The 22,106-nt window shown below is 42.9% G+C and overlaps 1 protein-coding gene across 1 annotated transcript in view; it reads right to left on the reverse strand.

Moving 5' to 3' along the window:
- Window positions 1-22,106, reverse strand: part of ptpra (protein tyrosine phosphatase receptor type A) — a 35,747-nt gene that overhangs the window by 7,714 nt on the left and 5,927 nt on the right. The window contains exons 2-18 of the mRNA XM_047583068.1: window positions 14,101-14,147; window positions 13,751-13,832; window positions 13,209-13,634; window positions 5,326-5,425; window positions 5,112-5,185; window positions 4,541-4,677; window positions 4,055-4,145; window positions 3,767-3,843; window positions 3,630-3,666; window positions 3,408-3,505; window positions 2,581-2,700; window positions 2,203-2,369; window positions 1,957-2,092; window positions 1,681-1,830; window positions 637-730; window positions 402-478; window positions 111-245 (exon numbers count right to left, since the gene is read on the reverse strand). Of these exons, the coding sequence (XP_047439024.1) occupies window positions 111-245; window positions 402-478; window positions 637-730; window positions 1,681-1,830; window positions 1,957-2,092; window positions 2,203-2,369; window positions 2,581-2,700; window positions 3,408-3,505; window positions 3,630-3,666; window positions 3,767-3,843; window positions 4,055-4,145; window positions 4,541-4,677; window positions 5,112-5,185; window positions 5,326-5,425; window positions 13,209-13,634; window positions 13,751-13,832; window positions 14,101-14,121 (2,022 nt within the window). The 5' untranslated portion in view covers window positions 14,122-14,147. The remainder of the gene's footprint in view (window positions 1-110; window positions 246-401; window positions 479-636; window positions 731-1,680; window positions 1,831-1,956; window positions 2,093-2,202; window positions 2,370-2,580; window positions 2,701-3,407; window positions 3,506-3,629; window positions 3,667-3,766; window positions 3,844-4,054; window positions 4,146-4,540; window positions 4,678-5,111; window positions 5,186-5,325; window positions 5,426-13,208; window positions 13,635-13,750; window positions 13,833-14,100; window positions 14,148-22,106) is intronic.

Here is a 22,106-nt window from a genome sequence, read left to right on the forward strand (position 1 = left end):
ATCAATGTTCTATTTTAGCCACGTATTGACCTGATATCTAATACTGGTGTTTGTATCCGCGCACACGCACGCGCACACACACACACACACACACACACACACACACACACCTGCCCTCTTTCCTCCAGCTCAGTGAGCATGACTATGGAGCAGCTCCTCCACTCCCAGATCATCCTCCAGAAGTCCTCTATGGTGTGCTGCAGGGGACCTTGGCTCGCCATGTATGCGTCCTTCTGACGGTAGCCCTGTGACCAGACGGAGGACAATACGGGAAGGAAAAACGATAGATGGACAGGGAAAGGAAAGAAATAGAAAGGAAGGGTAGAGTTAAAACACCTGATCGATTGCTTGCATTAATGAAATGAAATGATCCACTCTCATCCAGCCACTTGCACACTCACATCAATGAAAGAGGCATTGACGTAGTCCGTGTTCTCCTCTCCGCGTTTCACTGGAATGATCACTCTGTTGAACTCATCTGTTGGACACAAGGAGAAGCGTTTACCTTGATTGAATGAAATCTTTAAGGACTCATGCGTGTGTGGTTTCATTGCGCAACAAGGCATTTCCTCTTCGCGTGCAGGCACAGTTACACTGAATGCATCACCGCCTCACACCTACGACCGCATCACTCACATGGAATGATCTGGAGAACCCTGTTCTTCTTCATGTTGACGGGCAGGTTGCCTGTTCTCATCTTGTCATTCTGAATCTTGATGGATGTCAGTTTCTAGAAATCACAAAATCAAAATGAATTTATTTATTTATTTATTTTTTTTTTGGTTGAAATTAGTCACATAAACCAGAGATCACAGGGGATTCACAAAACTTGTCTGATCTGAGATATTAATCAGTGTTGCGTGTGTCTCTCTACATGAACAATACGCAGGGCTTTAAGTATTGTGGCGTGTGGAGTTTGATAAGATAAGATAATACTTTACTGATCCTCACTGGGGAAATTCAAATGGTGGTCAAACAGTGACCAGAAAGAAATTAAATAGCGATTAGATCAACATTTAGAAAAAAAAGAAAATGTTGATGCAGGATATTTTCGATCTACCAATGGAATGAGAGTAACGCAGCTTTCCGTCTCCAAACTAACATCACTAGCCAATCAGACGTAGGGTGGGGGTGGGGGGAGACCCAGCTGCAGCTGATGCTGCATTCAAAACAACTTGGGAAAAAAGAGTGTTTCAAATAAAACATAGCTGCTGCACATATTTCTAATATTCAGCAAATGGTGACGATATACCAAACCTGTAACGTGAATGCTATCATATCGGAAGTCTGAAATTTCCAAGTTGGAATATAGAATTTCTGAGTAATTGTGAAGGCATCATGTAAGCCAGCGTTTTGTCATCAAAGTCACTGTTGTCGGAAAGATGGAGAGTAAATTTATGAAGCTAGGAGAATGTGTCCTACCTACAAACAAAGGACATAAAAATACTAATAATTATTATAATAATAACAACTAATATTAAATGTTAGGGTGTAAATTTTGCAATTTAGAGTTGAACAAAACAAGACCAGGCTCAGTGGGGTTGCTGGATTCAAGTAGGGGAAGCTCCAAGGAAAAAAAGTTGGGAACCACTGACATAAACTGTTAATGACGTGTGTGGTAGAAGGAAATTGGATACGGAGAGAAACGTCTCTTTGGAAGAATAAAACAAAGAGACGGACCTTGAATTCTGCCTCCAGGCCACTGCAGCCAGCTCCAGGTGAGGGGGCATAGAGTTTAGCCAAGTGGGACTCCAGAGAGGTCACCTCTAGTTCTGTGTCACCGTACAGGTAGTGCTCTAACAACGCCTGGAAGATGAAGACGTACTGCATCTGCGGGAGAGAGAATATGAAGACAATAAGCATCACATACATTTCTTTGCCAAGCTGTGTGCTGTAAGTTCATACTTTTACACAATGCTTGTTAACGTGTACTGGGTGTATTAACCCCGGACTTACATCTGTCTGCACCATCTGACTGCGCTGAGCTCTTATCCTGGTAACAAAGCCAAACACGTCCACCTTCCTCTCCGAGATCATCATGTCTAACATGGCATCGATCACGATGAAGGTACCTGTCCTCCCCACGCCCGCGCTGGCAGACAGAAAGAAGCTCGTGAGTTGTGTGTGCCATGCAGACAAACGCACCACAAAAAAAAAATAAATAAAAAAATCAAGATCAGTGGAAAGCCCCCGCCCACTTACCTGCAGTGAACAACAATGGCCCCAGCAAACTGTGGGTTGCAGGCCTTGACTTTCTTCAGGAACTTCAGCATGCCAATAGGAGTGAAGGGCACCCCGAAGTCTGGCCAGCTGGTAAAGTGGAACTGGGTGATAAGTCTTTGAGGCTTCTTCCCAGAGACGTCTCCCACCTGAGAGGGAAATAAGTCAGTGCATAGAACACACCACGAAGGTTTACACGTACGTCACTCAAAATGAAATGAGAGAAAAAAAAATCCACATGTATTTATAAATTAGCTTTAGGTGTGTTCATGTTCCTTTATCAGGAACGTTGTGCATTAACATCATGTTTGTATCAACCTTTTAACCCTGAATAAAATACTAATGAATCATTTGTGGTACCTGTTGGATGCAGAACTTGCGGATGGTGTAGTCCACCAGAACCATTGTGTCTTCTACAGATACTCGAATGTTCCCGTATGTCCAACAGCCCTGGTCCGGCCAGTACTGGGCACACTTGCACTAAAAGAAGAGAAACAGATATAGGACTGAGCACATGATTCCCTCTTAAAGTTTAGGGCAAGAGTCTTCAACGTTTTTCTGGCCAAAGACACCAAACTGATGGGAGATTAAGCGGAACTAATACTGCAGCGTGCGTCTGGGATTTTACCTGGGGACTGAAAAGACTCTCACCCAATAGCTGGGAACCTGTCAGCATATAATATGCAGCCTTGTGATTGGCTCAGCAGTGATAGGGGCGGGGCCTACAGTGTTACAGGAGGCTTTGAACAGAAGATCAACAGGTCTCAGCTAGTGTGGTGCTCTGTGTGAAAGATAATGTCTTCTACCTCCATTTATCCCTTTACTAAGATAAACTGGATTCATGTTAATGTGTATTTCAAGGATTTAAAGTTGTGGGGGGAAAATTAAAAGAAAATATATATATATATGTAAAGGCACTAATTAACCAAAGATTTTGTGTGCCCTATTCAGTAGTTTAGTTTTATTTCATTCATTGACTGAACAATTCAATATAAACATATTTCTAATACTAATGTAGGTATAGGATCAACTGTAGTTTAAATCAAAGTCTAGGCATGTCATCCTCTTTGTGTGAGGACACACAGGCTTAAAAATGTACAATTTAATTAACCATCTCCACTCTGTATATGTCCACATACATATATGTCCCAACACAAACGTCATGATGCTTGCTCACGCTACCCTACCTCTTTTCTTTCCTTCAGATTGGTCACCATGACAATGGTGACTGTGTTCTGCTCCCATATCATCCTCCAGAAGTCATTTACTGTTTCCTCCTTTGGCCCTGAGGGATCCAGACAGATGCAGCATTAAAGACGATCAATATTCAGGCTTATTAATGAACATCAGCACAGTTTGTTTTTGCCACAACTGCATTTTTTTTGTGTGCGTGTGTGTGTTGACCTCACCTTGAGCTGCAATAAACTTATTCTTCTCTTGGTAACCCTGCACAAGATGGAGATTTTAAACAGATGTTGGGATGAGACTCAATGAGAGGACATGATATTTAAAGCTTAATGTGACAGGGCAAAGCTGTTATACTGACGTTTATAAAGGAGGCATTAATGTAATCCGAGTCGGGGACTCCCTCCAGAGACAAGAGATGCACCCTGGAGTGATCATCTGGGAGAGGAAGCAGGGGACGTGTGAGAACAGCAACAAAGAAGAAATCCACAGACCGTACTGAAGCTAAGATCATCCTAATTCTTCCTACACTAAGAGCAGTTTAGTCTGAGATTATTACTCAAACTGTTCCTGTCAGCTGCTTCTAAAAACTTCAAGATGCAAATAATAATATGGTTTCACTGAGAGCTGCTTTAATAATGTGACTTACATGGCAGGATGTTCACATATCGGTTCTTTTCTTTATTCTCTTCCTTGGATGCGGCGTCGCATGATGCCTGGATGGGACACACTGGCAGTGCCTAAACAAAGACAATAACTCGTTTAGGTAACAGGGAGGAAGAAGGGAAACGTATCAGTCTCAAATATGATATGTTTGTAGAGAGCAGCATCATTTTGACTGATACAAACCACCACAAATACTTGTGGGATGCTTAAACAGCAACGCTTTGAAATATCACACTCACTCTGCTTAATCCCTCACAACCAACTTTTGCATGTCATAAACCCACAAAACCACATACCTGTCAGATTAATTTTCCCTTTACATCAATGAGAATAAATCTATTTCTACATATTTTCTTCCTACATATCTTTGCGAGAATGCCCTGGAGCCTAGCACCACATAGATGCAGGCCCAAGTTAAACCTTGTTCTCAGTACGTCATCAGGGGCCGTTTTGCTTGAGTGTGCCGTACATTAAACTCCTCTCTGAAGAGCTTGTTGTCATCAGCCATGCGCCGGTTCATTTCTTCCTCCAGTTTGTCGACGGGAAGGGGAGGGTATTTCCTGTTTGTGCTGGGGGAGCGAGCCAATAGCGGCACGCTCTGAAATTCTGCGGCGACAAGAAGGAAGGGAGGAGGCGGGAGCCAGGAGAAGGGGGGAAGGAACGGGAGGCAGGTGGAGATAAAGACACGGGATACAGGGTGAGAACATGACGGTGGAGCGGTCTTACATCATTCGAGTCTGACTTCATCGCACGCTGCCTTTTGTTACAATGTCCAGCAGAGGGCGACATGTGTCAACGCTGTGACTGTTGATTAGGTAATCGCACTGAACAAAAGCCTCCTTGCCAACAGTCAGCCAGAAAAATGTTATCAGCTTGAGGGGAGGAGGGGGGAAAGATCAATCGCGGCTTATCAGGAAAGAAGAAGAAGAAAAAAAACTCAGTAACAAGTTTGGTCAGGACCACACTTGTATTTGCTGACAATACAAACATGCACAATAATGCACATCAGGATGTTTTTATTTATTTATTTATTTTTTTACCTGTATCATCTGATCGACCGTTGGTCAGTCTGAAGGAGTTGGAGTGGCTTCCTGCTTGCTTGTACTTCTTAAACCTGCCAATCAACAACAACCAAAGTAATAACAAATACAGACACAGCGGAATGCCAATCAGCCGTTGCCATGGCAACGTGAGCACCACAGGTCTTTCTGTGTGCGTGTGTGTGTGTGTCTAGAACGACGGCTTTTCACCAACCTGAGCATGTAGAGGATGATGATGATGAAGATGATGACCAGCAGGGAGGACAGCGCCACCATCACGGCTATGATTGGCATGTCATCCGACTGGGTGTCGCCTGTAGACACAAAAAATGATTTCCATCAAATGATGCCTCAATTGGTGTGACAGCAAGATGCCGAAATTCCTTCACCGTTACCAAACTACTCTCATATGAGGCCTTTAACACAAAAACTCGCCGACGTTCCCGACCCCAAAACTCAGTAGACCCGATCAATAAATTACTCAATCCGATTTCTGAACATTTTGGGACGTACGCTTCACTATCTTTGTGTGCAAGAGTTGTCTCAGAAGATTGACTCAGACTCGTGCCTCGAAGCTTATGAAGCTTCAGCTTAGTTCAACACAGAGACAAGAAAAACGGAAAACGGCCTGACTCTGTGCAAAGTCCGGAATCGGCAAAATAAACAAACAAACAAAAACAAAACTTGGCGTTTACTCTATTGCACATAACCACTGACCAACATTGTGTTACGCTTATAATCAGTTACATTTTATTTAAATAGCGTCAACAACAACACAAACTGTTTCAAGACATTTCACAAAACCTGGCGTTTAACCCCCAGAGCAAGTATGACGTGTAATCGTGATACAACACAACTTGTGGCGTCCAACACATTAAGAGGGCGAGACAAGGCGCACCTCTTAGCTGAAACCCATTCCTCATGAAGCTGAATGAGAGGACGACAGGAGTGCACAAAGCTGTCATCAAAGCAGAAGGAGGCTACTTTGAAGAATCTAAAATATGTGGTTTGCTTAGTACATAATTATACGTGTTCCTTCTGCAACATAATGCAATGTAGAAAAAGCTGCCTCCTAAACATGGAGCTTCTGACTGTGTCCTGTGGAGTCTGGAAACAGAATGTTGTTAGTGGGGGGGTCTTTGGGCCCAGTGGGTTGAGGGGAGGGGCCTCTGTGGATCATCCCGCAGATACTTGATCGGTTTGGGATCTAGTGAATTTGGAGGCCAGGTCAACACCTTGTGCTGTTTCTCATATGTTTTGAGTTGTCCCTAAAAGCATACTGTGTGTGTGTGTGTCAGGCTGCGTCGTGCTGGGGTTGACTACTAGCATCAAGGAGTGTCATCGCTGTGGGATGGTGGTGCCAGGTCTGATATAGGTGGGTTCTGCATGTCTAAGTAACTTCTACATGAATGTCAGGTCCAAACGTTTCCCAGCAGAACACTGAGCTGTCACAAGATGGTCAATGTTCACCTCACCTGTCAGTGGTTTTAATGTTGCGGCTGATCAGTATCTATCTCTCTATCTTAATAAATAAAATGATATTATTTATCATTATTTGTGTTTTTTGAATTGACCTCAGTCTCTTTGAAGACCAGTCTGTTTCTCTCTGTTCCATAACGGGCCACATCCATGTTAATATTTCATTGGCTTTTAAGAAGAGGGGGGGACACAAATGGAGAGAGCAACAGGCTGTACCTCAGAGTGAGGAGATAAATCACAGTTTAACTGAGAGGGTCAACCCATAGCTTCTATAAATGGTTATACCCACACAAGGCGATGGCATCAAACACTGAAACACGCAAGACGGTTGCTGTGAATTGAATATTAATCATTAAAAGCGTTATTCGCTTTCCAAATGTCATACCACAACATGTGTGGGCTAGTGCGATGCTACTGGAAAAGTACTGTGGGCGCCCAGGCTTACCATTACGACACGACGCAGGCCAAGTTATCTATTCTTTGCAATGCCTCCTGTAGTTCGGAATGGCTGACCAATTTGTGTGTTTTTCCGTGATGCGCGCGCGTTGAAGGCAACTCTGTGGTCTTCCTGGTGACCTTTCAGCACGACAGTTGGAACAAAAGACACGAGGTTCGTCTGAACAACAACGAGTACGGTGCACAAAAACCTGGCTGCCGTTTGTGCGCTCGTGACTGGTCAGTAAGACACATTAGGGCGTAACAAAAGGAGAGATTTTCTAGAAAACCGCACATGGACACAATGCGACAATGGAAAGACAAAATCAGCTGTTCCATAGACCGCCTCAAAATTCAAGAAAGCTCTTAACACAGAGAACGCATCATTTGACTTCATGCTCTAAATGCATGTTCTAGGGGAAGTATTCAGCCCAGTTATGTTGCATTTCTGAGCACAATTCCTAGGGCTCTTCAGCGTTGTCCCTTGGACAATGTGTACATTGACACAGAGCGGGAGCGCGCCAGGTTGAGGGCATCATGTGGAACTGACGCAGCCTTGACGGATCTATGGCTATTTAGAAGCGCACACAGCTCCCCACACAGCCCTCAACACAAGGCTCACAGATGCCCCGGAGGGAGACAATAGACCAATGACATAACACCTAGGAACCCAAAGTGATTATGTTATGTAACAGGCATGCCATATAGTGCTGTGCAGCCACATCTGCTCAATCCGTGTTGACCAGGGGTTAAAATAAGTCGATGCTTATCTGGAAATCCTTAGATATATTCTGTGTTTTTGTTTTTGTTTTTTTTTTTCTTTTGACAAAACATCCTGCAGCTCTTGCAGGATGACTCAAAAGACACCTGCTGCCATTACCTTCTATAATAAAACCATCGTTTCAAATCAGTCAGTGATATTTGATAATGATCTGTGTGTTTCTCTATAGTCATGTAACATGAATAATAAATGTCAAGGAAAAGGGTGGGGGAGTCATATTTCACTTACAGGGATATTACCAGGATGGTCAGTACACAGACACAAAGCTGAAATCCACTCGAAAGTTCCAGTATTTTCCTAAAGATTAAAGTATTGGAGCAAACTTCACATTTAACACACAAGCAGCATCGCTCAAATGAATTATGGGTTTACCTGCACAGTGTCAATTTCTATTAGTACATGCTGCTTTCTTTAAACAATAGCATTGACTCATTAATATGACACTGTAAATACTAAACCTTCCCAACAATGTCCCTGATCTTAAAGTTGCTATGAAATGGCAAGTAGAGCGCAATTCGTTGTCACGTATTAAAGCATATTCTATAAAAACTGAGCTAGGGAGGCCGCCCCCTCACGAAAAGCCCAGTCTGCTCCGATTACTTAGCTCCAATGGCCTGAGCTGGCCATTTGATGACTGAGGTCTGGTCAAAGCTAGACATGCAGGATCACTATGTGCGTTTACATGCAAAGCTTCATGGAGCTATGCTCCAAATTTGACTTTCTGAATGCGGTCCTTGTCCCAGTTTACATGCAACGGAGAAAATGGAATAACTGACGGGAACATGTCCTCCTCCTCCACACAGCAGGTGGCGATATGCGTCAGGTTGACCTAATACATCATAATAATATAATACAATGTAATATGATATAATATATACAATAATAAACGACTGGAGTCGTTCATGCAGCAGACCGGCTTTTCCCTAAGATGCACGTTTCTGTGAGCTTCTACCTGCTCTGTTTACCCTCTACCTCTGCGACCAGTTTTCTTGGAAGTTTTTGTTCCGGGGTCATACACTAGTGCAGCAGTTGTGGAACACGCGCACAGGCGTCGACTAGTTTAACTCCAATTAAGGCGTATACATGTCGGTGAAAATCGATTTCCAATCACATTATGTGGGTGTCTCAGTCGGATAAGGAGAACTCTGATATTAGTTGGAGTAACAAGTTTACATGCGCTTAAGTTGTGCTGTTAAAGTCAGATTCAGACAACCACTCGTTTTTTGTTTTTTTCATGTGCATGTAAACGGACTGACTTTTTTTTCAAACCTAGAGTTTGACTTTGATTGGAGCCAGAAACAGCTATTTTTTGATGAGAGGGAGGAGCCAGGAAAGAGGAAGGGGATAATCCTGTCAATTATTTTGGATCAGACATGTCAATCAAGCCAGACACACACTCAATCACACCTCCCCTTTGTATGTCGATTTAATTCTCTTCAAAAGAACCAGCACAATAACCAGAAAAACTAAATTTAGCTATTGACATCTTGATGAATTGTATAAAAAAAGTATTTCATGAGAAGAGTTTGAGATTTTTAATTAAATCTATTTGATTCTTTGAGTGACGTATCAGTGGTATTATTCGTTGAAGTACATTTATATTTCCTTCTAAACCTGGCATCTAAATCCATGTTTTAGTCTTTGATTTGACCGGATACAAATCTAGTATACGCCTCCAAGCACAGGATGAGTCATCAAAACTTCCAAAAGGAAAATTCCAAACTTTGAAACACCATTAAGAGTAGTACAATATTACAGTTTTGTTGTCGTTGGGACAGATACTGGCGTTGATGCATAAAGGAAAATATATATATAAATAAAAGATTTCAAGGGAACTTTAACTTTGACTGACCTTGTTTTTTTTTTTTTTTACTTAAAAATGAAGCTTAAAGTTTAAATTTATTCCAATTCTTTTGGATGACTGGTCAAATGCAGGTATGTCACATCAGGATATTTCCAGCACTGCCACAATGGAGACTAAAAGCAAAAAGATGTTCGAGTACCTAAAATATTAAAGATTGACTCTTGACCAGAAAGCACAGTTCCTTGCTCTTTTTAGCTGTGCTTCGCCACATTAATAACTCAAAGCTAAAAGGCACAACAACAAAAACCACCTGGACATTATACAATAAAGCGTCACTTATTCCATTCTGGTGAAGTGTCCCCTTCTTTATGAAAACACATGAACCTGTTTCGTATATTTCTATGCATTTAAATACGCACTGTTCACACATAGTATTGAAATGCACCAAAGGTGATCTGCTGGTGTCTTAATGTACTAACACATCAAAAAACTACCGGTAGAGAAGGTGTGTGACCATTTCGTGTTGCTAGTCAGTGCGTTTACATGCAAAGCTTCATAGAGCTTTGCTCAAAATTTGACTTTCTGAATGAGGTCCTTGTCCCAGTTTACATGAGAAAACAAGTAACTGTTGATGTCCTCCTCCTCCACACTAGGTGGCGATATGTGTCTTGTCAGTGGGATAATACGGCCTCATTTCCGGTTGACCTATTACGTCATATAATAGACAACTGGAGTTGTTCATGCAGCAGAGTGGCTGGTTTAGCCATCTTTTTCTGCCATGTTGCTGCTCAGGTGGATATTCTACCGGCTCTGTTTACCTTCTTCTTCTTCTGCTACCAGCTTTCTTGGATATTTTTGTTCTGGGGTCATACACCAGCGCAGCAGCTGTGGAGCATGCGGGCACGCGTTGTCTAGTTTAACTCAGATTAAGGCGTATACATGTCAGGGAATATCGGTTTGCAATCACATTATCTGGGTGTCTTCGTCGAATAAGGATAATTAGTCAGAGTAATGCATTTACATGCACTTAAGTTGTCAATTTTATAGTCGGATTAAGGCAACAATTTATTTTTTCATGTGCATGTAAACGTGAAAAAGAGCGTCTGGGGCCTTGAACACAACACAAAGACTTCAAACTACAGCCAGAAGAGCTACAAACCGTCATAGAGATGGTCTTTGCCAAATCACACTCATCAGCAGGGCAGGAATTTCACGAGGGCCACTGGGGCCACGGCCCTCGTGCCCTCTCAATTTGGCCTCGTGCCCTTGAAAAAAATATCTGCTGTAAGGCCACAGTGGCCTTGATGCCCTGCGGTTTTGTAGTCTGCCTCTTGACCGCCAACAAGCTTTAACACCACCAGCGTCTATTGAGAAAAAAAATACGTCTTTTGATGATGTTCTGGATTCTTATTGGGCAACTCATCAGTGGTGGATCTGATTCGAGCCTGGCATGAACCGCGCCGACAGGCTATAATAACAGTTTGACACGAATCTATCACCAGCCAACCAGGAGACTTAATCAAACGCACTGTGACGTTGAATTTTCACCGAAGAGAGAAAAAGTTGACTGAGGTAAGACTGTGTAATAAATTAACGAACAAACAAGCCTGAGTTTGTTACCGTTAAACAAGGATTGCTTGCCTTGTACATTTCAACATTGACCCACTTTTAACGTGCTGAGTAACGACCGTAGCCTGTAACAAATGCTAATTAGCTTGCTGTCAATTCATTAATCTAAAAGTAAGGCCTTAATTAGCATTAAAAAGTCCTAAAATTTAGAACAAATGTTAATAGGCATCATTTATTTCTTTTAAATAATTTGCAAATAGCAGTAACGTCACACAATCGCTGGAGTGGAACCAACATCACAGTCATGTGTTTGCAGCCGTGACTCCGCAGATACGCGTCCTTCATGTAGCAGTTGGACCGCGTGTAGTTTTCTGTTTGCAGTGGAACAGTAGCCTGTTGTCTGTTAACTCGCACAGCGTTGCGTCTTTGTGTATGAATCTCCGCTGACATATTGAAGTATGTGTTATCTAGCGCTCTAATGCTCGTGGTTTGAGCTTGTATCGGTTAACCGTATGGACTGACGGAGCTTCAGAAACTGCTCTACTAATCTACCGATATGTTCAACAGTTGCCCAGGCAACCGCTGCAATGCAGTCTGGGATTTATAGTATCAATGGAGCGCACGCAAAATACATGAGGGGCAATTCTAATAGATAATACAATACAACTGAGCAAGAATTATGGGAGGATACAGGTTTAATAAGTTTTGTGAGGGACTGATTAATGATTAATTCATTACAGACATGAACTTAAAGTCATTGTTTTATTTTATGGCCTTGGTGCCCTCGAAAAATTGACAATACGAAAGGCCAAGTGGCCCTGCCCCTAAAATGACGAAATTCCAGACCTGACTCATCATCGTCTACATTTATTTATCCGAGATAATTCTGTCCTTGAGAAAATATGTGTGTTTGAATTTTCAGATTTGATAAAGATGCACAACCGCAAAGGTTGAACTTCCTGAGTGCGCTCTTTGAACGCTTAGTTTACTTTCCATTTTTCTACTCGTGCACCGGTTTCCCCGAGCTGAACAGTCAACCATACTTGTTCCGCCGCTGATTCAACGTGCTCAATCATCTGAAAGGCCGGTGACAGGGGTCCAACCAGTGCCAAAGGTGTGGCACACAAGAGAAAACACAGGGCCATAAATGCTCAGAGATGGCCCCACACCAGAAAAAAAGGCTGACCGTGGCCTAGGTGTGTCACGTAATCACCTAGTGATCATGGTCTGAAAGCACCGAAGAACGACAGAAAATCCTCTCAGATCTAAAACACATTTCAGAAAGAACAACATACCAGCAACGCATTTGATATGGTATAAAAATACGAAGCTGCGGCAAAGCGCACACAGACACAGTGTTCTTCGCAGCAGCTGTAGTTTACCGCAATTAAAATCCAACTACGCAGGAGAGAAAAATCCAATCGGGAGTGGTACGTGACTTGTTCACCGTGTTTATATAAACTGCCATCTGTGAACACAGAGTCTGAACAGTGCCTTAATGATTCCCCACACTTTTCCAAATGACTGAACAACTCCATCGGGTGTGAGAATGTTTACCGCGTACATTCGGCTGTAGGTTTTCTGTGCAGACAAAATAATGACAGCAACACCCACAGCTTTGCAAGTGGGCGTTTTCCTGTTCAAGACAAAATGAGTCACAGCCCTTCTAATCATAACTTAATATCATGTTGCTTCTTGCCATTCTGTTGCATCAAGGCTTTATCTGCTTAGAGTGACTCTTGAAGGGTGCCGAATGACAGAAGAAACTTTAAACACAGCTCTGTGCTGTTTAATTGTGGGAATTTCATTCCAGGGTGGCATCCCATTTATAATAAAATGGGTCTTTGTGGCGTTAAGGCCGTCGTTTCTATCAGCTGCGATGGCAGAAACTACACTAAACGTATCACATATTGCAATAATCTGCCAAAAATCTGCTAAGTATCTTAGCGCTAAGTATGTTATTTGGAGAAAGATTTTGTCGAGTGGGAGGAAAAAAGTCAAATTTCTCTAAATATTTATCGACACTCACCACTTGGAGTGCTGTGCGAGGTTAACTCATCCGGGTTTGTGGTATCTTTAGGGATATGGGTGGGTTTAGCCTCTGTAGAAGCTGAGGCCGTGGTTGGGTTATGGTCCTCCGTCGGGTTGACAGGAGCGGAAGGCTCCGTGCTCGGCCGCGTCTGAGGGGCATCGGTCGAAGCCGGAGGCACGGGGGAAGGGACCGGTAACACCCTCAGCGTGGCATTGCGACCAGCCGGCTGCAAGTCCCCTTCACCAGCTGGGCTTGTGGTCGCAGCCGGTGTTGTTGTTGTTGTTGTTGTTGTTGTTGTTATCGTCGTCGTCGGGATGACGGCCGGGGAGGGCGTTGTGGGTGGGCCCGTGGGAGCTGGCGCATGTGTAACTGTTAAGTTGAAAGAAGATCGGCCTGTGGGTTTGGCTGTGATATTTGTAGGACCTTGGAAAGAAGAAGAAAAGAGAAGGTCATTTTTCGCAGAAAAAAATAAAAGAAAATGAGAAAGAACAAAAGGAAGCGCATTGAGGTGCTTGATTTCATGCGGACGTTGTCCGTACCTGTGATGGGGACATAATCCTGGGCTGAGGCCCCGAGGGCGACACAGAGCAGCAGGATCAGGGGACACACACCCATTCTGCCCTACATGAGGGACACGCAACAAGGGGGACAAAAAGGCATTAGTCGAAAACAAGCTAAAATCTTTAAAAAATAAAATAAAAAAACAGACACTAAACCCATTTCTAAAATTAAAGACCAAGAGATTGAGGGTTTATACGTCGAGTAATCCACTGTGTATTTTTTTTAAAATCCTTTATCATAATCCAACACGCTCATTTAAAGGGAGGAACCGGAAATAAAAATGAAACACTCTCATGATGTTGGTTGGTACGCGTTAAACGCCGTTTACCTGAAGAAGCGAAGTTGGCATCAATCACTCATTCGCACAGCGTGGTCCTGGAAACAACATCAACAAAAATGGAATTTAATTATTGAGCTTTATGTTGTGATTTTTCTTTTCTTTTTTTAGTTAAATCTCGCTTCACGCTCCTGTAAAGGAAGATGAGTGTCTTGTCAACTCATCGTCAAAGGGATGTTCCAGAGGAGACATGATTAGAGATGCACGGCCTGGTCAGAGGCACAGGGTTAGAGATGGGGCAGCGATTTTAAAATTAACATCACGGTTTGTTGCTTTTCAGTGGAACTGCACCATGTTGGTACGCTCGTAGGGTGTTATTAGTTCAAGAGTCCATATAAAAATTCCAAGAAAACTAACTTTGAATTAACAGTTTAGTTTATTGAAGTTTATTTCAAACTTCTCTGCACTTGGTACATAGAATTAGAGTAAAAATCTAATGTAAATTTCAACCGCATCACATCCAGGTTTGTTTTGTAACTTCTTGCAGCAGGGTTGCATCAGAACGACGGGTCCTACCTAAACATGATTTCCCTGACACTGAGCATTCACCACTTCAAGCCTGAGAACTGAATTAAAGTCACACTCGAAATGACTCATCACCTAGGACGCCTGTCACCCGCTGACACGAGGTCGGGAGAGGAGGGCGGGAGCACGGGGAGAAAGTATGACGGCGACAGGGCGGTGGGTCTGACTGACTGTCAGTCTTTCGTGTAATCCCGGAGGCTGGGTGAGCTGTGATAATCCCTGGACCTAATCCAGTGGTCTTGACCCTGAAATAATCCGGCCCGACTGTCTCTGCCTGCTTCAACGCCGGACTGAGCCAAACACTGCAGCGCTGCCGCGCACAAACCTGATGCTTTACATCACGGATTATTGCATCAGCGGGATAAAAAGGGCGCTAAAAGCTCCAACGGTGCCAGTTGCCAATCTTCCGCCGTCTTGAACCGGGCTCACTCGCCGCAGTGCTTACATTTTTGGGTTGGGCGCAGGGATGTTTGGCTCAGGCTGCAGCCAGAAATGGGGCGTGATGAGCAAGTTATGTGGTCAATGAGGATGCCATTACCCTACAAATCCAATTAGTGCTCTTCCTCTCTCTCTGTCACACACATCCATTTAGGCAACAATTGTCCGCTTTCGGGAAGCAGCCCCGCGAAAGGTAGGAAACTTAAACCAAACACACACACTTTAGGAAACAACGGGAACAGAATCAGGATGTGTATGTTTAGTTTCAGTTTGACAGAAAATCCTTGCATCGTGTATGCACATAACGGCCACATCCACACCTATCAAAACAATTTTTTTCTCCAGTTTTCCTTGGCGCCGTAGTACGTATACCAAGCCCATATGTGGTGCTGTTTCTGATACAGACAAAAATAGAAGAAGAAGAGGTGGAGCATCAACCCTGTGCGCCGTATATAAACATACAGTCCGGATTATAGTCCGTAATCCTTGTTAGCTCATCGTAGCGGTGAAGTAACAGTATATATTGACCTAGTCATCCAACAAGAGTCGATATCTGACGCAGCACCGTCAGAAGCCTGTAGTCCACCATTAATGCCGTTTGTTGTTGTTATAAGACGTCGGGGGGCTTGAGGGGCGGGGCGATGACATCATTGTGTTCGTGTCAGGCGTCTACACGAATGAAACAAAGAAACTGGATTCAAAAAGGTTCGGTTTCAGTCACCAAAAAATCGGTATCCGTCATGGCGACCGGCCTAAATGTACAAGACTTGCAGTTTCACCCAAAAATCATAACTGTGTGGATCCTAAGGCTGCACATCCAGGATGTACATCATGTTATAACTACAGATTCTTTTACAGATCACTTTCAATTACTTTTAGTCAATAAAACATCAGAATATTGTGATATTGTTACATTATGTCCAACGCTTCTGGTTGAAAAATAACTATAACAGATAAATCATCAGAAAAGACGGATTTAAACTGATTTATTTTATTTCGACTAAATATTTTGCCTAACTCCTGGATTGAGGTGAAGCCTGTGGCGACATTCCTGCAGAAGTCCACGAGCCCTATACAGTTAGTGGCACTCAATCCATCATCCATCACCCAGTAGTTATCGCTCTGTCACAGAGGGGGGAGGTGGAGCCAACGGTCAGATGACTTCAAATGTCACGCAGGCAACACTGCTTGGTCGCACGGGAAGTGTGGTTCAGAGACACTCCTGTAATTACCACTGATTGCATAGGGGAGCAAAGAAAAAGAAAAAAAGATATCTCTAACATTGCCACTTTACACCCTGCCGCTGAGTGACAGGTGTGATCACCACATTGCGTCTCCACTGCATCTACAGCGTTCAGTCAAAGCACGTGTCGCCTCCTGCGTCTCCTCGCTGGTTATGAAGACGTAAAATAAATCCCTCGGCGGCGCAAAAACCACATCTCAGCCGTCCTACCCTTCAGTTCTCATTAAAAGCAGTGACTCAGCCATAATGGACCCTCTCTCTAGTGTTTTACGCCAAACGGCGTGCTACAGTTGTGTGTTAGGATAAATTGAACGCGATGGGTGCATTCACATTAACGATTGTTTTTTTTTAGTTAGCTTTTCTTAATAAAGCGTGACTCATTGTTTTATTGCATCTCATCCGGTGAGGCTGTATGACTGTATGTGAGCCTGTGCTGCTATAAGTGATATAAACCAGTCCTGTTGCTAACCTTCACTTCACAGATGCTGCAGTAGCACGAGTTTTTTTTTTTTTAATCTAGAAACGGTGAAGTTTCTAGAGTACAACTCCCGAAAGATGCATCTTAATGTGTTTTAGTCTTTGGAGAAGCGGTCCCCTCAGTGTGTGTGAGTGTGTGTGAGTGTGTGTGTGTGTGTGTGTGTGTGTGTGTGTGTGTGTGTGTGTGTGGTGTGGCCCTAAATACATGGGATCTTTTTTTTCAACAGACTTACGTGTTGGCAGAAGACATCATTAATTTAAGAGGTACTGGGTAAGTGATTCTATTTGTGCAGGTCCTGTGGAGTCAGATTAGTGTTATTCACACTCATGGAGGAAGTGCATTAATACTAGAGCCGCGTATCACAACTGATTTTCTGAATCCATTCAACTGTGACTCACAAGATCCTGATTCGATTAAAAAAAAAATCCATTTTTAGCTTCAAAACTATTTTGCTTAGTTAAACAAAGAGATTCTCACAAAACTAATATTGCCATTCGTTTCTGAGTTTTGTGGAATTCCCACAATATTATACATCTAGCTTTGCTTTTGTCCAGGTCCTCTTTGTCATATGCAAAATCCTGCCACACATCAGCTTACAGGCCTGTAATGTTTTTGGATTTCAATCACATGCGGACTAACATCATAGGAAGATTATTAACCAGAGGATGCAGGAAATAGTACATACACATCCAGTAAATTCTCACTGAAATGAATGAGAATGCGTCCAAACTTTTTTTTTTTTAAAAAAAAGAAATCTTCTTGATTATGTTTAGGTGATGGCTGAATAATATTTTCTTTGCAGACACCTTTCCATGCCAACATCATTGTTGACGGCACAATGCACACTGGCTCTAAAAAGAAGAAAGACAAAGCTTCACCGCCACTCTTTACCGATTTGATTTCAGATTTCACAAACAGATGAAGCCTTTCTCGCCCTCAGCCTGTTTTCTTTCAATCCAGCCACTGCATTGCTACGTGAAAGGAGAATAAACACATTTCCAACGGTTTCATCATGCTACTCGCCGCAGAGGAAACATGCCCGTGCCCATTTATTAGTGAATGAATGTTCCCAAAAGGTAGTCATGCAGCTCACGCTCGCCTGACTTTGGCCTTGTGTTGTTCAGCCATGTGAATATTTCTCAGACAAGGCAACGCACTTACTGAAAGCCCGTGAGAGCAGTCCCTGTTGGGATGAGTTGCCCTATAGTGTGTGCAAACCTGCCACAGCTTCCTTAAAACTAACATGACGTGCAGCTCAAAAAAATCACTAGTTTGACTGGTGGGAATAAAAAACACAAAACAAGACAAACGCAGCAAGACGGGCGGTTTTAATGGAAATAATAATAATATGAAATGACTGGTTTCTTTTCCAGGAACACCTTTTATTCGGCTTAGTGGTATCGTGACAATATCACAAGCTGCTACACTGGCCCTCAAGGACGCTGTGATAACCAAGAGGACGAGGAGCTAAGATTTGATACAAGCTACCTAGACCTGGTTTGATTACTTGAACAGACTTGGTTAATATAATAAAAACGTGTTTTTGGACAGCTAACTTTAACATTAACTACCATTATTCATATATATCGGATCAAATACTTAACCGTTCTTGTCACACACATCCAATACTGCAGATTGCAGATATTACTACTGGCAATCTACTGCATCTTCCCTCTTGGAATCTGGTTTACGGCGGATTGCTTACACTATGTAAACAGTGTTGGCTGGAGGTAGCAGTAGGTGGATGTAATGCACCTTAGGACTGGTTCGACAACTGCCAAAAAAAAAAAGCCCAACAGGGAGGTCCTGATCGGTATCGGGAGATCAGTATGGGGATGGACCGATAAAGGCATTTTTTTAAATGATCGTATCAATATCAGGCTCAGGCCAAGCCTTATCTTTTATAGGTACTTATTTTCGGTCATCCATAAACCAAAACTACTTTGTTGGAGCTTAAAAATGTCTTCTTCCTCTTCTGTTTTAACAGCAAGCGACAAAGCTACCAAAAAGTAAACTTGTAAATCATGTTTCACAAGGTGGTAGTAATAGATGGCAACTCAATAGCCCCACACACACACACACAAAAAAAAGACAAGTTACAGGGACTACAGAGCTCATTTCTTGAGTAGAGACCACATGATTTTACTAACTTTTTGAGTTTCTGAAGCCAAAGGAAGCTACCCTCTCCTCACTACTTTAGCTGTGACAGAGCTATTCCAGTTCTATTCCTCTCAAATGTCATCTAGGAAAATACAAGTAAGATAAGAAAAAGGAGAGGACATTTATGTTTAACTAAGAAAGAATTGGGACTTGGATCGGACGATACCGATTATTAAAACATGGAAATCGGGATTGGGGTCCAAAAAAGCTCAATCAGGACTCCTTAGTTACCAATGCACTGGCAGTCAGACGTAAACTAGTTAAACCACAGGAATAACACATGACACATGCATGTAGGATGAAGTCACCGTCTCTCATCAAGCAGAACCAGGACATGGGAGAATTTTTATCCAAATATAAGCTCCCCGCTGCTAACCAACGGACACTCCAAGGAAAGACAGAGGAATTACCCAGAAACATGCACTCCTGTTAACCAAAGAAAGGGGAAACAGACACTGTGTCCCTGATGTACTTGGTCTGACAAAAAAAGGCACTGGGATATGTCCACTTGAATTGCTTATGAATCTTCGTAGAAAAGTTGCACAGGTCCACTTTAGTCGTTGAGTATTACCCGCGGTTTTAGGCTTCTGCATTAAGTTGACGCAGAGGCTACGGCGTTAAGGCACATCCTACGCAGAGGCTAGCGTAGGGTGGCATAGCGCAAGAGTTGTGATTGGTCCACTTGGTAGTAGGATATTTCCAGCTGCTTCACCATCTCAGAATTTTTCAAATTGATTGTTCCTGATTAATAAGGAATTGATAAGGTTATGTGAAGAGGTTTGGAGATCCATACATTTTTATGTTCAGTGAAATTCTCAGTCAAAATTTCGGCAAAAGCTTCAGCTGCCATTGTTGAAAGTGAAGCAGGAAGTAGGAACAAAAATTAACCCGACTGACAAAAGCACCACTAAGCACCAACAATTTCAAGATAATCCAAAATAATAAGAATAAATTTGAGACTCAAACAAACCCGTTACATATTTGGTTCTACAGATCATGGGCAACAATCCTAGCCACACAAGAACACAAGCTGTGAGCCCGACCAACTAATGAAGACAGTTGCTTCTCTGCCTGTGGCCGAAGGCAGAACCAATAGGAGTGCAATCACACAGTTGTAAAAGGGCTCGGCTGTTCCCATGCCATTTCATTCACACCGTGAAAGGAACACTTATAGGTAGAATATAAAGGAAGTCCAATTACATCTCCATGACAACCGAAGGCTAAGACGTTAGATCAATGCAAGGTAGTCATTTAATAGTTCCCGCTGCAGTCTGTGGATTTCAGCTATGCTTTTTGTGACCTTAGACTGCAGCGATAATAGTCTTTCCCGACCGCACGAATGTGAATTTTATGAATGACAGACTCAATCTGTAGTTATCTATTGGGGATGAAAGTACTTTAATATAAAATAAGAATCCCAAGTAGTTTCTCATCACTTTATCATCTTATTGTGTATTTTAATCTAGATTTGACTGACACCCAGCACAGTGAAAAATGCAATACAGCAATTACAGCAACTTTAACACGGCAGTTAATGTCTTTGCTCGAAATATTCTTTTAAATAATAATAATAATAATAATAAAGAAATAAGTAAGTTCTGTTTGAAATTTCTCATGAATAACCTGAGGCAAGTGAATGAGCCGGAAACCCAACAGACGCTGTGTGTGTGAAGGCCTCAGTGGTATGACACCAGCAGTGGTAGACATGCAGAGAAATCTTTTCCTCTGACTTTCCTGCAAGGCATCCTGCTTCACTAGCCGCTGCAGCGCTGGATAATGCTTGTCTGTCTGTCTCCAATCATGGCACATTAATACTGTTCCTGTGTCTTCAGAGGGAGGGGGTCAGGGCCGGCAGGAATACTGTGAATGCTTCTCTTCACAGGAGACTGAAGTAGGCCAAAGTCAGGGCCGCTAGGACTCTCGCTCCGAAACAGACCACAGATTATACATCCCCTGCGCCACATACAACAGCCACAATCCTCTGGACTTCCCTTTCTGAGGGATACTACTCCCCGCCGGTGCGGTTTGTGTTCCTGTTGGTTTCATTCATGAGCTGGTAAGTTGATGAAAAGATGAAGAGAAGCACTGGGATTACTGCTCTGGATAATCATAAGGGCAACAGTGACCGCTGCATCTGTTATTAAGTCGGTAATGATGATTTGGTTCCGTACGACTGGAATAAAAAAACTCACTTGTTTCATTGAGTGAAAGCGGTGAGTCATAGGAGCTCTGCTGTGCGCCTGCTTCGTTGTGGGGTTTCTCACAGAGCATGCCAGGGGCCTCTCAAGCTTTCCCACATTGGACACAGAGAGGATGTGGAGGCGCAAAGCGTGGCCTCCCCACAAAAGCCACCGTGACCTTGAAGCGTGGTGTGGGGCCAAACGGGCAGCTCAAGGGCCACAGTGAAACCCGATTCAACTATTGCTCCTGCCCTTTGAAACCGAAACACCAAAACGGATTTCATGCATGCTTTGCATGCATCTAAGGCTGGAAATTAGACCTCTATACATTTCCACCGCTAACCAAAACGTGTCTGCAGCACGATACAAAAAACCCACTGAAACCGAGAGAGTTGGCACTGAATACCAACTGCAGATGCCTGCCTGTCTTTTATTCTTTTAGGAGGTCGTGTAATTTTTACCATTTTAGACTTGTTTTGTGGGTTCTTATACAGCGGACGGTGTTAAGAAATCATTTATTATGGTTACACTTTTTGAATAAGGCATAAGAACAACACGTCCGCTTAATAAATAGCATATTCAGATTCCGTTTCTTTCTTTTTTTTCTTCGTTGACCTGGTTTGGCCTTCCTGCAGCTCTTAGTCTTTGCACAGGCTCTGTTATAATGTAGCCGAATTGATGAAAAACATTGTTTTCCTACAGATTATTCACTATCTTTGTCAAGCACAGCAGTGCGGATAATGATCACAGCGCATAAACACTACCTTAAACTGAGGTCAAGCTGCTGCTGCTGATAAAATAATTATGTCCCAATCAATACTGACCACAGTAGTTAGTCTAGCTAACCCCATCTCCTGCCAGAGGTTATCACATCTATTGGTGACACGTTAAGTATAAAAAAAAAAAAAAACAGTGCTCACTGCCACGCTACTATATTTATTTGATTATTGTGTAAGTGTTAGTTACACGCAAT

Source organism: Mugil cephalus, chromosome 4, assembly GCF_022458985.1.
Source record: "Mugil cephalus isolate CIBA_MC_2020 chromosome 4, CIBA_Mcephalus_1.1, whole genome shotgun sequence".
Taxonomy (NCBI): domain Eukaryota; kingdom Metazoa; phylum Chordata; class Actinopteri; order Mugiliformes; family Mugilidae; genus Mugil; species Mugil cephalus.